Here is a 14,219-nt window from a genome sequence, read left to right as displayed (position 1 = left end):
TGCAGCAAGGGTAGTTTAGGTTGGGCATCAGGAAAAACGTCCTAACTGTCCGGGTGGTTAAGCCCTGGAACAAATTGCCTAGGGAGGCTGTGGAATCATTGGAGGTTTTAAAGAGCAAATTAGACAAACACCCATCAGGCCTGGTCTGGCTGTTACAGTCCTGCCTTGAGTGCAGGGGACTGGACCAGAGGGCGCATGGAGGTCCCCTCCAGTCCTACACTTTGATGGTCACTGAACAAACCAACAACCCTCAAGAGCGTCTAATCAGCTCCTCCCTCAACCACTGCAGAGAGAGAGGATCAGATAGTATCTGAGAGCTGGGCTACACGACAGTTAGGTCGATATATGGCAGCTTACGTCACCTTAACTCTGTTCATGTCTACACTGCAACAGGGCTTCTGCCGATGTGAGTTGCCCGCTACACCGACCCAATAACGCCACCTCTGCGAGAGGGGTAGCGCTTAGGTGGGTGTACTTAGGGTGACGCAGTGGCTATGTAGACACTGTTACTTACATCGCCTGTTGGCTGTCAGCCCTGCATGGGGCTCACAGCCGGAGCCCTGCCACCGGGACTGACAGCTGGAGCCTGGCCAGGCTGAGAGCTGGAGCCCCGCTGCTGGGCTGACAACTGGGATCCCTGTTGCTGCTCCTGGTGAGGGATAGGGTCTAGGAGAGCTGGGGGTTGCCCCCAGACCTGCCGCTGGCCTCTGTGAGTCCTCGGGGTGGCCACTGGCTGTGTGTCTGTGCAGGACCCCAACCTAACACAGGGGCTTCTCTGGCCCCCATCCCCGCAGCACCTGGGTCCCTTCCCATCGTCAGAAGGCTGGTGAAGTGAGGCCCGACACGCCACTCAGTAGTATGTCTTTGTCCGTCTGTGTGGGTGTTACAGGATAGTGTTTGAACGCTGCATCTGATCAGTGCCGAACTGTCAGGGAAGGGACCAGGCACCGATGGACAGAACCCTGTTGATTTGGGGGGGGGGGCACTAGAAAAACAGAAGGGAAAAATGGTGAGGGACTGTCACGGAGTCCCTGGGCGATGCTCTGGAACTGCTCCCCCCCGAAGCCAGTCAGGACTCTGGGGAAGTCTCCATTCTGTGAGCAGACTGTCTGCGGGACACACAGCTCACACAGCTTCCACCTTCCTGGGTCTGACCTCGGAGCATTCAGCATCCTCTGCCCCTCCGTGCGCTTCCCACAGCGAGTCTGCCCAGGCAGGGTCCTGGGGAAGCCAGAGGGTCCTGCACCCCAACTTCGCAGTCAGACGTGACTCTCAGCCAGCCAGTAAAACAGAGGTTTATTAGACGACAGGAACATGGTCTAAAACAGCTTGTAGGTGCAGAGAACAGGACCCCTCAGCTGGGTCCATTGGGGGGGCAGGGTCCATGGTGGGGGGCAGTGAGCCAGACAACCACGTCTACACTTCACTCCATGCCCCAGCCAGCCCCAAACTGAAACTCTCTCCAGCCCTTTAGCTCTCACCTGGCAGGGGGGAAGGGCCAGGCCATCAGGTGCCAGGAAACAGGGTGTTGGCCGTTCTCTGTGTCCAGAGCCCTGCACACACCCGCCCTCTAGGGCTCTGCAATGATCATACACCCTTATCCCACCCCCTAGATACTTAAGAACTGCATAGGGGAAACTGAGGCACCCCCACAATATTCAGAGGAAACATTAAGAACAGTTTGGCTTCATCACAGGGACATATAGAGCCACTGGCATGGGGAAAGAATGGGGGGATCTAGTATATGGGGGAGGGGCACACAGAGGCCCTGCCATGGGGCAGATTCCCTTGCTAACCTGTTCCAGTACTCAGCTCCCCTTAGAGTTAGCAAGTTGGTCCTAATATCCACCCTCAGTCTCACCTGCTGTGGATTAACCGCCGCTTCTCGTCCTACCTTCGCTGGGCAAGGAGAACAGCCGACCCCCGGCCGTGTTAGAACAGCCCTGGGCCTCTTTAAGGACTGTCATCAGGGCCCTGCTTTGTCACCTTTTTGCTTTGCAGCCCGCGTGTCCCCACGGGAAGTTTGGGGGCTGAGAAATCTGCATTTTCCAACAGCAAAACATCCCTCTGGAAAACCTCCCGTCAGCTCTGCCTAGAAGCACAACCGCAGCTCGGTGCCTCCAGCCCTGCCCTGCTTACCCTTACTTTGGGCAGGGGGAGGAAATGGTTAGTCTCCAGAGGTCCTGCTGGTGAGCAGCGTGTTGCCTGCAGCCTGCTGACAGGAGCCATTTGTGCACCAGGCAAAGGGGTGCAGGGGGGCTGGGACGCTGCCCAGCCCCTGGCCTGCCTTACGCGTACTTTGGCGCCAATCAGGGCGGCGATCAGTTCTGGAGCTTCCCAAAAAGGGCCCCTTGTTTACGGCATGGGGTCCAAGCTCAGCTCTTTCCTGCCAGAGTGAGAGCCAGCTGCAGAGCCGGATGGAGGGTGAGCCGGAGCCAGGAGGGGATTGGGGAAGGGGATTTGCCATGGCTGGGTCTCTCTGGGGAGCGTGGTGGGTTGCTGGGGTGGGGGCTGTCAGTTAGTGGCAGGGTCAGACAGAGCTGGGAGTTCAGGGGCAGGAGGGACTTGGGTACAGCACACACTCTGATACACACGCACTCAAATACCCCATAAACAGACACACATGTTGCCCCTTCTGACCTCAGCGGCTAGTCAAAGTAGGGGGCTCGGGGGATGTCCCAGCTGGAGGCAGAAATCGGGGCTAGCCAGGGATCGGCTATGACACAGTTTTGTTTATTAGCAAGCAGAGTACAAAGCCCCATGTCTCTGCACCCAGATCACCCCGGCGTGGACGCGTTAGGATTCTCCTGTCGACCTAGCTACCACATCTCATAGGGATGGATTCGGTACAGCACTGGAAACCCCCACCACCGACGAGGGTCTGCACGAAAGTGCTGTAGCCGTGCGGCTGTAGTGTAGACACACTGCTTGTGCGTGAGCTCAGTGTCTGGGTGTTCTCACACACAGCCCTGCCCAAAACAATACCCAGCCCCAAAACTCTGTCTGTCTGTGTGTGTGTGTGTGTGTGTGTGTCACACGCACCTCTTGTCTTTACTGGGGATTATGTTAATGGGAGGGTGAGTTCACACCTGTCAACCTGACTAGGGTTTTAACCCAAATTATAGAGAGGTTTCACCCAGCTCATAACACACACACACACACTCAGAGACTCACAACAACAATGGACACAAACACACAGTCACACTGCTACCACACTCACATATACACACATGTTCACACACACACACACTCAGAGACAGACACACACAAGAGAAACATTCACACACAATCTCTCTCACACCCACCCACTGAAGCACACTTACAGACACATCAAGCTGGCAGCCATAGAGATGCAACAGGGACACATGGACAGTCCCACACAGTAAGACACACAGAGGGTCACATGCACACACAGACAAACTGACAGTCCCATGCACAGACAGTCAGACACACAGAGAGTCCCATGCACACACGGACAGTCCCCCCCCCACAGACAGTCAGACACACAGAGTCACATGCACACACAGACAGTCCCCCCCTCCCACAGTCAGAGACACAGTGTCACATGCACACAAGTTTCAGAGTAGCAGCCATGTTAGTCTGTATTCGCAAAAAGAAAAGGAGGACTTGTGGCACCTTAGAGACTAACCAATTTATTTGAGCATAAGCTTTCATGCATCCGATGAAGTGAGCTGTAGCTCACGAAAGCTTATGCTCAAATAAATTGTTTAGTCTCTAAGGTGCCACAAGTCCTCCTGTTCTTATTGTAAGGAGAGTGATCACTTTAGATAAGCTATTACCAGCAGGAGAGTGGGGTGGGGGGAGAGAAAACCTTTTGAAGTGATAAACACCCATTTTTTCATGATCTGTGTGTATAAAAACATCCTCACTGCATTTTCCACCTTTATGCATCCGATGAAGTGAGCTATAGCTCATGAAAGCTTATGCTCAAATAAATTGATGCACACAAGGAGAGTCCCACCAGACAGTCAGACACATAGAGAGTCACATGCACCTACAAACAGTCTCTCACACACACACACACACACACACACACACACACACACACCTAGTCCATTGTGGAAGCTCAATGGCGCAGAATCTGGGCTACTTACTGGGGCTGGGGCTCTGGATACAACCACAGTGTTTTGGGGGATAACCCCCCCCCCCCGCAACCTGTATCAGCCCTGGCCTGTGCATCTCTCCTGACTCCCAGGTCCCCTCCCCTTTCTAGACCAGCTCCCCTTCCTGTCATAGCCATCTCCGCTGGGGCCCCCTACTGAGCCCCCTGCAGCATGGCCTACTGGGGGGGTCTACCTCCTGCCCACTCCAGCTCCAGGTGGGGCTGCTAGTCAGGTGGCTCTGTTTTAGCTCATCTCCGCTCAGTTCATGGGATCCCTCAGCCGGGGCTCTGCTCTTTACCAGGCAAGAAAAATGGCACAAAACTCCATGCTCAGCCAGAACCAACCTCAGCCCTGCCTCTCACACCCTCTCTGTACCCAGACCGGCGGGTTCTTCACTACCATGGAGGTTTCCAGTGGAACCCAACCTGGGCCACGGGGGAAGTTGGGAGACACACTGGAGTCCACAGCATCCCCTGCTGCTCACTGAAGTGATGCCGATGTGGAGGGCTAGAGCTAGGGTGATGATAACATGACCTGGGTGGAGGTGGAGCGTTATGAATGGATCATCACCCCTTTCCCTCCTGGCAGAAAAAGAAGACCTTGAATTTTTCCCACACTTTGATTAGATTGAGACTCTTCCCAGACTGCACCGCACTGAATTCTCGTTCACTGAGAAGTTGGTTTGTACAGCTCTGAAATTCTGCTGTGATGTTGGTGTGAGAGGTGGGAAACTGGTGTGAGCGGTGGGATACTGGTAATCAAGGTGAGATATTGGTGTGAGAGGTGGGAAAGTGGTGTGAGTGATGGGAAACTGGCATCAGGCATGGGATATTGGTGTTAGCTGTGGGATATTGGTATTCGATGTGAGATACTGCTGTGAGAGGTGGGAAATTATTGTGAAAGGTGGGATACTGGGGTCAGTCGTGGGATACTGGGGTTAGCTGTGGGATATTGGTGTAAGTCGTGGGATACTGGGGTCAGTCGTGGGATACTGGGGTTAGCTGTGGGATATTGGTGTCAGTCGTGGGATACTGGGGTTAGCTGTGGGATATTGGTGTCAGTCGTGGGATACTGGGGTTAGCTGTGGGATACTGGGGTGAGAACTGTGAAACAGATCTGACATGTGGGACACTGGCGTCAGTGGTGTGAAAGGTGGGATACTGGTGTTAATACTGGTGTCAGTGGTGGGATACTGGTATGAATGGTGAGAAACTGGTGTTAGTGGGATCTTGGTGTTAGTAGGGGGATACTGGGTGAGAGGTGGGAAATTGGTTTTAGAAATGGGATATCGGTGTCAGCCAAAGGAACAACTATCCCATCGCTCCACTGCCACATGGAGGGAAGGGCCACGTTCCATGGGGCACAGACTGTGGGAGCCACGTTTGGTTCAGTAGCGCCCCCTGCTGCGGGTGAAACTGATGGCAATATTAAAGGGGTGAATGAGGGTGATATTAACATGGGGGTGATTGGGCACCACAAGGAAAACCCTGATCTGTATCTCCCCCAGATAGGGCAAGGGGTGACCCAGATGAGCTGGGTGCGGGGGTTGTTTGTTATCCTGGGAGGGGGGTGTCTTTTACCTCCCCAATGTCCTGCCAGCACAAAGAAAGCCCAGCTGTTATCTCAGCAGGGTTCTTCTATGGCCACAACCATGACAGCCAGCTCAGCCAGCCCCATCACCATCATCAACAGCTTCATCACCCAGCCCCACACGGCCAGCGCTGCCATCTCAGCCAAACCGCAGCCCCGGGAGAAGTTCTACAAGGGGGAGCCGCTGGCCCTGGGGGTGAGTATCCTGTGCACTGGGGCGGCTTCCCCACCCACCTGGGACAATCAGCCAATGAGAGCTTGTTCTGATGATGTCGTGATTTGAAGGTGGTGTCCCATTGGCCAAAGGATGCTAGGGGGTGGAATTCCAGAAGATGACTCCCTCCATCTCTTAGGATAAACTGGGTGGGTGTTTACGTGACCCAGCCCCGTCCTCTTGCTGCTCCCATGTTTGCCCGAACGTGGGCCTCGTGCCAGGGAGGAGCCTGGCCTGGTTACCCCAGACACGCCAGCATCGTTCTTGCAGAGAATGCAGCCGGCTGGGGCCAGCATAATCCCCTGACAGTGGGCACCGATTCTTCCTGCACCTGCCAGACCATGGGGTGCTGGTATGGCAGACAGTGCTGGCGCGTCCCCTGACCGTTGCTTTCCAAGCCCAGAACCCCCCAGGCCAACCTGCATCCAGCCTGTCTGTATTTCAGCATGGCTGACTTCCCTGGTGGGAGCCATGGGATGGTGGCTTCTGTTGGGATTATAATTCCCAAATTTTTGTGGTGATAAACCATAGAAACATTAGATTTGTCTCCCTGATGGCCTGGATCAGACCCTTGGGACCATCTAGCCTGGTAACCTGTCCCCTCCCTGATGACCCAGATCAGATGCATGGGCCCTTAGGCCTGGTATCACATCCCCTCCCTGCCACCCTGGATCTGTCCCACGAGCCCATCTAGCCTGGTATCACATCCCCTCCCTGCCACCCTGGATCAGACCCATGGCCCCAGCCAGCCCAGTACCCTTCCCAACTCTCCCTGCTGTGTCAGATCTGATCAATGGGCCTACTTACTCCTTCCCTACCATAAACTCCTAGTGTGCCCCTTGGGCAACTCCCTTAATCTTCCTCTGTGCCTCAGTTTCTCTACCTCTACAATAGCGAGAACAACACATTTATGCCTCCCAGGGTGTGGGGGTGGGGAGGATCAGTGCATTAGACTAAGACTATCAGAGGCTATGGTGATGGCAGGGCCGTCCCTAGAGGGGTGCGGGCCCAGGATATATGTGCCGAGTTTCTTATCAGACCCCGCCCAGGCCCCACCCCCACTCCACCCCTTCCCCTAAGGCCCCACCCCGCCTCTGCTCCTACCCTGCCCAGTTCCGCCCCCTCCCACGAGCACGCTGTGCCCTCGCTCCTCTCCCCTCCCTCCCAGCGCCTCCTGATGCTGCAAAAAACTTCTGATCCATGGCAGGCAGTAGGCGCTGACTGGCAGGGCCCACTGGCGGCAGGAGGTGGTAGGGGAAGGGAGAGGTTCTGGTGGTGGGGGTCCTCCTCGCCCCCCCTTGCCCACTTGCCGCTCACCTCCCTATTTGCCTCCTCACCCCACTCGCTCGCCCACCCCCTGCCTCACCTCTCCGCCCATGCGGGGGCCCCCAAAGCGTGGGGGCCGGAGCAGTGGCTCCGATTCGCCGTACCCAAGGGATGGCTCTGGATGATGGGCACCAGATAAATACCCAAGACAGAGGGACCTGTTAGGAGCACCAAGGGGAAAGCGACCCCCAGTGAGCTCAGAGTGCAGTGATGAAATTCTTGGCTTCACTTCCTGGTAGATCACCCAGATCCTAGTTGGAGCCATGCAGGTTGCTGTCGGGATGGTGATGGCTATGGTCAACTCCTATTTGTGGATATTGGCATTGACTGTGCACGTCCCGCTATGGAGTGGGTTGCTGGTAAGTCTCCACCCCACCCCGCTCTCTGCCATCGGGTCACGTGTAGGAGCAGGGAAGGATTGGAGCATGCTCAGTGCAGACAGATCCTTTGGAGAATCTAGCTGCCAAATTCTAACATCTCTATAGAGCATGTGCAAACAGAAATTTTTCAAATGCTTATAAATTTGGCAAAATTTGAGTGGACTTTTTATTGAACAGCAAAAGGCACATCCCTGTCCCCAGGGTGACCTCCTCCCCCACCACATTTCCAGGCCCTGCTCCAAAGCATGCAGGCCCTACAGCTTCTCAATGAAACAGTTGTAAGAATTATTCTTACCATGGGCAAAACAATGTACTTTCCCCTAGCCTCATCCTCAGCAATGGCTGAATGATTTGGACTGAAATTTATCCACAAAATCAAGCCTGCAGCAGACCGCGAATGGGAAATTTCAGCCCTAATAGTTAATGCTTGGCAAAGTTATCAGCACCTGAAAGTAGGATCTTATAAGGATGTGTCGGGCAACATTACCTCTAGGTGGCGCTAGCAGCAGACCCTACAATAGGATACGTGGGGCTCTAATCCCCCCAGGCAGCTCGCCAGGGCTCAGGAGAGAAATATACAGACGCTCAGGGTCAGGCTGTGGGTGGATCAGCAGAGACGTTGGCTCCCATGTGACCACCAGCCTTCATCCTGTCTCCTGCTGGACTACCTCCCCCAAGCACACCCTAGTCTAGTATTTCCCAGCATCCACAGCACCTATCCACCCCTGCTGTGCTCCGTTAACCCTAGACACAGGCACAGCCCTGCTTCTAACCCCTTCTCTCTCCCCCATACAGTACATCATCTCGGGGTCCGTCTCAGTGGCGGCTGCAAAGAATCCCAAGATACCACTGGTACGAATTGATGCCTCAGTTTCCTATCTGTCTCCACATACCCCTCAATCTATCCCTATACACCCCTTCTATCCATCCATCCATCCATCGTGACAAAGTTCCTCCTTTGCGTTGGTGGGTTCTGCTCTTTCTGGCAGGTTTGCTCACCTCAGAGGTTCACGGCAGTCCTCACTTTGGCTCCTTGTGTTAGTGGCACAAACCTGTCGTTCACTCAGCTAACCTCATCACTGGCCAGCATGGGGAAAAGGAGGAGAACAATCCCCGCAGTCTCTGCTGGCCTACCTAATGGGTTGGGGGATAGGCCAGAGACCTTCCCCTCTGGTGGGACCCACCAGTACAGATCAACTCCTCTTATATCAAATAGGGAGTTGGGGGGATGGGAGGAACCTGGGCCTGCCCTCTACTCCAGGTTCCAGCCCAGGGCCCTGTGGATTGCAGCGTCTATAGTGTCTCCTGTAAGAGCTGCGTGACAGCTACAACTCCCTGGGCTACTTCCCCATGGCCTCCTCCCAACACCTTCTTTGTCCTCACCACAGGATCTTCCTCCTGATGTCTGATAACGCTTGTACTCCTCAGTCCTCCAGCAGTATGCCTTCTCACTCTCAGCTTTTTGCGTGCCTCTTGCTCCCAGCTCCTCGCACACACGCCACAAACTGAAGTAAGGTCCTTTTAAAAACCAGGTGCCTTGATTAGCCTGCCTGTCCTAATTGATTCTGGTAGCTTCTTAATTGGCTGCCTTAATTGGTTCCAGCAACTTCCTGATTGTTCTGGAACAGCCCATTATCTTACTCAGGGAAAAAGGATCTGCTTAATCCGGGGCTAATACATCTACCTTCTATCACTCTCCTTTAGCCATCTGGCCTGACCCTGTCACACTATCTATCCAGAAGAGCAGAAGCTTGAAGGGACTAAATCAGACAGATTAAGGAACAAAATGAGTTACACCTGGCAAGGAACATAAAAAGCAACAAGACGACGTTCTATAAATACATTAAGAGCAAGAGAAAGATGGCAGCAAGTGTAGATCCACTACTTAGCGGGGAAGGAGAGCTAATAACTCATGACATCAAGAAGGCTGAGGTGTTTAATAGAGGGCTGTCAATTGCAGTTAATGCATGCAATTAACGCAAAAACAAACAAACATGATTAAAAATAGTTGCAATTAATTACAGTTTCAATAGCACCATTAAACAAGAATAGAATATCAATTTAAATTTATTATAAATATTTTTGGATGTTTTTCTACATCTTCAAATATACTGATTTCAGTTACAACACAGAATACAAAGTGTGCAGTGCTCACCTTATATTCTTATTTTTGATTACAGATTGCACTGTAAAAAAGATAAACAAAAGAAATAGTATTTTTCAGTTCACTTCCTACAAGTACTGTACTGCGATCTCTTTATCCTGAAAGTGCAACTTACAAATGTTGAAATTTTTTTTTTTTTTTTTATACACATAACTGCACTCCAGAACAAAACAGTGTAAAACTTTACAGCCTATAAATCCCCTCAGTCCTTCTTCTTGTTCAGCCAATCGCTCAGACAAACAAGTTTGTTTACATTTACAGGAGATAATGCTGCCCTCTTCTTATTTACAATGTCACCTGAAAGTGAGAACAGGCATTCGCATGGCACTGTTGTAGGCGGCGTTGCAAGGTATTTATGTGCCAGATGCGCTAAACATTCGTATGCCCCTTTGTGCGTCGACTTTTAGGCTCTAAAGTTTTACATTGTTTTGGTTCTGAGTGCGGTTATGTAAAAGAAAAAATAATAATTCTACAATTATAAATTGCACTTTCCTGATAAAGAGAGAGCACTACAGTACTTGTAGGAGGTGAATTGAAAAATGCCACAATTTATTTATTTATTTTTTTTACAGTGCAATATCTGTACTCAAAAATAAGAATATAAGGTGAGCACGGTACACTTTGTGTTCTGTGTTGTAATTGAAATCAATATATTTGAAGATGTAGAAAAAAAATCCCAAAATGTTTATCATAAATTTAAATCGGTATTATGTTATTGTTTAACAGTGCAATTAAAACTGCGATTAATCACAACTATTATTTTAATCTCATGATTATTTTTGTAAATCGATTGCCATTCCTAGTTTAATATCTACTTTTCTTCAATTTTCCCTAAAAAAGGTTAATGGTGACCAGATGCTCAACACAATTAATATTGACAACCAGGGAGAAGGAACACAAGCCAAAATAGGGAAAGAACAGTTTAAAAAAATATTCAGATAAGTTGGATGTATTCAAGTCATTAGAGCCTGATTAAATTCATCCCAGGGTACTTAAGGAACCAGCTGAATCAATCTTGCAACTGTTAGGAATTATCTTGGAGGATGGGTCAGGTCCCAGAGGACTAGAAAAGGGCAAACACAGCACCCATCTTTAACAAGGGGGGACAAGGAGGACCTGGGGAAGTATAGACCAGTCAGCCTGTCTTCAATACCTGGAAAGATACTGGAACAAATTAAATAATCAGTTTGTGAGCACCTGGAGGATAATAGGGTTACAAGGAACAGCCAGCATAGACTTATCAAAAACAAATCATGCCAAACCAACCTAATTTCTTTCTTGGACAGGGTTACTTGCCTAGTGGATTGGGGGGAAGCAGTAGATGTGATATTACTAAGGCTTTTGACACAGTCCCTCAAGACAAGCTCATGAGCAAATGAGGGAAATGAAGTCTTGATGAAATTCCTATAAGGTGGGTGCACAAGTGGCCGAAAGAGTAGTTACAAATGGTTTGCTGGGAAGCTGGGAGAGTGTATCAAGTGGGATCCCGCAGTGGTTCTTCCTGGGGCCAGTACTATTCAATATGTTCTTTAATGACGTGGACGATGGAGTGGAAAGTACACTTATGAAACTTGCAGATGACACCAAGCTGGGAGGGGTTGCAAGCATTTGGGGTGACAGGATTAGAATTCAAAAAGGCCTTGACAAATTGGAGAATTGGTCTGAATTCAAAAAGTGCAGAGGAAAAATCAAATGCACAGCTACAAAATGGGGAATAACTGGCTAGGGGGTTGTACTGCTGAAAAGAAGCTGGGGTTATAGTGGATCACAAACTGAATATGCGTCAAGGCTGTGATGCAGCTGAGAAAAAGGCTAATATCATCCTGGGGTATTAACAGGACGGTCGTATGTAAGGGATGGGAGGTAACTGTCCGCGCTACTTGGCCCTGGGGAGGCCTCAGCTGGCATATTTTGTCCAATTCTGGGCACCACACTTTAGGAAAGATGTGGAGAAATTGGAGAGAGGCCCGAGGAAAGCAACAAAAATGACAAAAGGTTTAGAAAAGCCGACATCTGAGGAAAGGTGAAAAAAGTGGGCATGTATAGTGGTGAAAGGAAGTTGGAGGAGGGGCCTGATAACAGCCAAGGGGAGGTCAGGTCTGGAACAGGCTTCTCAGGGAGGTTGTGGAATCCCCATCATTGGGGGTGTTCAAGAACAGGTTGGACAAGCATTTGTTGTCAGGGATGGTCTAGGGCTATTTGGTCCTGCCTGAGTGCAGAGAGCTGGACTTGATGACCTCTTGAGGTGCTTCCCACATCTAGTCTCTCTCTCTCTTATACCCACAATCACTCATTCTTTCCAAAGCGATTGGAATGATTTGAACCGTACCTCAACCCAGCATCGCAATTTAGCCCCTAAATGTTCCTGCTACAGCAATGGGAGTGAACATTATGATCACAAGAATGGGATGTCATTGTGTGGGCTCTCCCCGCAGCTGGAGCGGGGGGTCTTCCCCGAGAAGGGCTTGGCTTCATACCATGTTGTCCGCGTGTGTCCAGCTGGGCTCTCAGCGCACTCCTCTCCCCACCCCCATCTCCCGGCCAGGTGAAAGGCAGCCTGGGAATCAACATCATCAGCTCGGTGCTGGCCGGATGTGCCATGATCCTGTACCTGATCAGCTTGATGGAATCCAGGTATCAGTCCAGGTGTGACTGGTACCCAGAGAATTGCTTCCCTTATGTGAGTACCTGGTATCACCGCACGAGGGCAGGGCTGTCAGTGCATCCATCCCCCTGCTCCCACGGGGACCAACCTGCCTCCCATGGCCACCCCTAGGGACTGCCTTAACCAGCTGGCAGGGAATGGGGCACGGGGCCTTTCCCCTCCAAGGGGCGCTGGCTCTGATCCAGCCCAGGGCGGGGACTGGCTGGCTTGTGGGGTGAGGTTGAGGGAATGGGACATGGGGCCTTTGTCCTGTAGGGAATTCAACAGTTTCCCGTTGGCAGAAGGTGACCATGGCCTGCATCATGGTTCTGTTCCTGTTCACCTTCCTGGAATTCTGCGTCTCCATCTCCACTGCGGCCTTTGGGTGCAAAACTGTCTGCCGGGACAGCTACAGCCAAGTGGTAATGATGCGTCACCATGGGGCCTGTATTAATGGCAGGGACAGTGGAGGGGAGGGGGGTCTAGTGGGTTAAAGTGTGTGTGTCGGGGGGAGGGGGAGCTGGGACTCCAGGGTTCTATACTGGGAGCACATCACTGGGGTGTTGCTGGGCTGAGAGGTGCGCTTGAGTCCTGTCCTGATAGGTTGTCCTTACCTTTTCCTCCAGTCTGTGGTCATTTACCAGAACATGGTGCCTCCAGGTGATCCAACTACTGCCACCAACACCCACACGGATGCTGTTGCCTGCACTCCTCCCCCTTACAAGGACCTCGCCACCGCATGAGCTGTTAACTAGGGCAGCCACTGCCTGGATCACCAGCTCCCTACATACCCCAATGTCCATCGCTGGGCCTTGCTGGAGACCAAAGCAGCAGAGTGGGAACCGGTCGTAGCGCCTCGCTCCCGACACTGAGCCTGCTGACCCCCATGCACTGATCACACTGACCGTGGAGAGAGACATGTCCCTGCAGCATCACACAATTGATCTGCTGGTCTCAACGGCCTTTCCATCCTAGCCCTGTGCCTGGGATCTCAGCCCCAGGTCCCACCACTCTAACATGTCCAGGCTGCCTGCAATAAAACCTGTGTCTCTAATCAGCCAGCCCTCATTTCCTTCGCTCCTCTGTTCAGCGGGATCCCCTATCCTAAGCCCCAGCCCCAGGTTGTTGGGGGGTTTATCTGGACTGTCCCTGCTGCCCCCCACTCGCAGGGCCAGTGTGTGCTGGGGCCCAGGATGAGGTGCCTGGAGCCTGAGGAGGTGGGGACAGGGAGGACGGCAGGAATGACTGTGAGAGCAGCTTTGGTGGGAGCTGTCGGAGAGAGACAGGACATGCAACAGAAAGAGAGAAATTACCATAGCTGGGATAGAACTCTGGCTCCCAGCCCCCACTGCCCTAACCTACCAGACCCCACTCCCCTCCCAGAGCTAGGATAGAACCCAGGAGTCCTGGCTCCCAGCCCCCACTGCCCTAACTTACCAGACCCCACTCCCCTCCCAGAGGGAGGATAGAACCCAGGAGTCCTGGCTCCCAGCCCCTGCTGCTCTAACTTACCAGACCGCACTCCCCTCCCAGAGCTTAGGGTAGAATCAAGGAGTCCTGGCTCCCAGCCCCCCTGCTCTAATCTGCTGTGATTCTTCCCCACTCCCCTCCCAGATCCCCCCACCCTTCAGTGACCTGGGACCTCCCCCCAAGAGAACTCAGCAGGGTGATTCCCAGAGAACCCCAGTCACCAAGCCCACCCTCCCTCCAGCTTGCTTGGCCTCCGTTGGGCTCTGGGGCAGGAGACATCTGAGCTGGTAGCCCAGCCAAGAGCCAC

General features: G+C 52.3%; 1 protein-coding gene across 4 annotated transcripts; it reads left to right on the top strand.

Moving 5' to 3' along the window:
• Positions 1-2,175: 2,175 nt before the first annotated feature.
• Positions 2,176-13,471, top strand: LOC141977177 (membrane-spanning 4-domains subfamily A member 4D-like). 4 transcript variants are annotated; one of them, XM_074938531.1, is made up of 8 exons: positions 2,176-2,424; positions 4,751-4,887; positions 5,755-5,910; positions 7,494-7,613; positions 8,430-8,486; positions 12,344-12,478; positions 12,745-12,864; positions 13,069-13,471. In XM_074938531.1, exons 3-8 carry the CDS (start codon positions 5,764-5,766, stop codon positions 13,183-13,185), a joined length of 696 nt encoding a protein of 231 aa, XP_074794632.1. In that variant the 5' UTR covers positions 2,176-2,424; positions 4,751-4,887; positions 5,755-5,763; the 3' UTR covers positions 13,186-13,471. The 4 variants fall into 4 exon arrangements, with proteins under 4 accessions (XP_074794632.1, XP_074794629.1, XP_074794630.1 ...); XM_074938528.1 differs by having other exon boundaries at positions 4,713-4,887; XM_074938529.1 differs by having other exon boundaries at positions 4,713-4,887; positions 5,752-5,910.
• Positions 13,472-14,219: the final 748 nt, after the last annotated feature.

The sequence above is a fragment of the Natator depressus genome, chromosome 24, assembly GCF_965152275.1.
Source record: "Natator depressus isolate rNatDep1 chromosome 24, rNatDep2.hap1, whole genome shotgun sequence".
NCBI classification, from domain to species: Eukaryota; Metazoa; Chordata; order Testudines; family Cheloniidae; genus Natator; species Natator depressus.
Note: the sequence above shows the minus strand (reverse complement) of the source record. Positions and strands in the feature narration are given on the sequence as shown.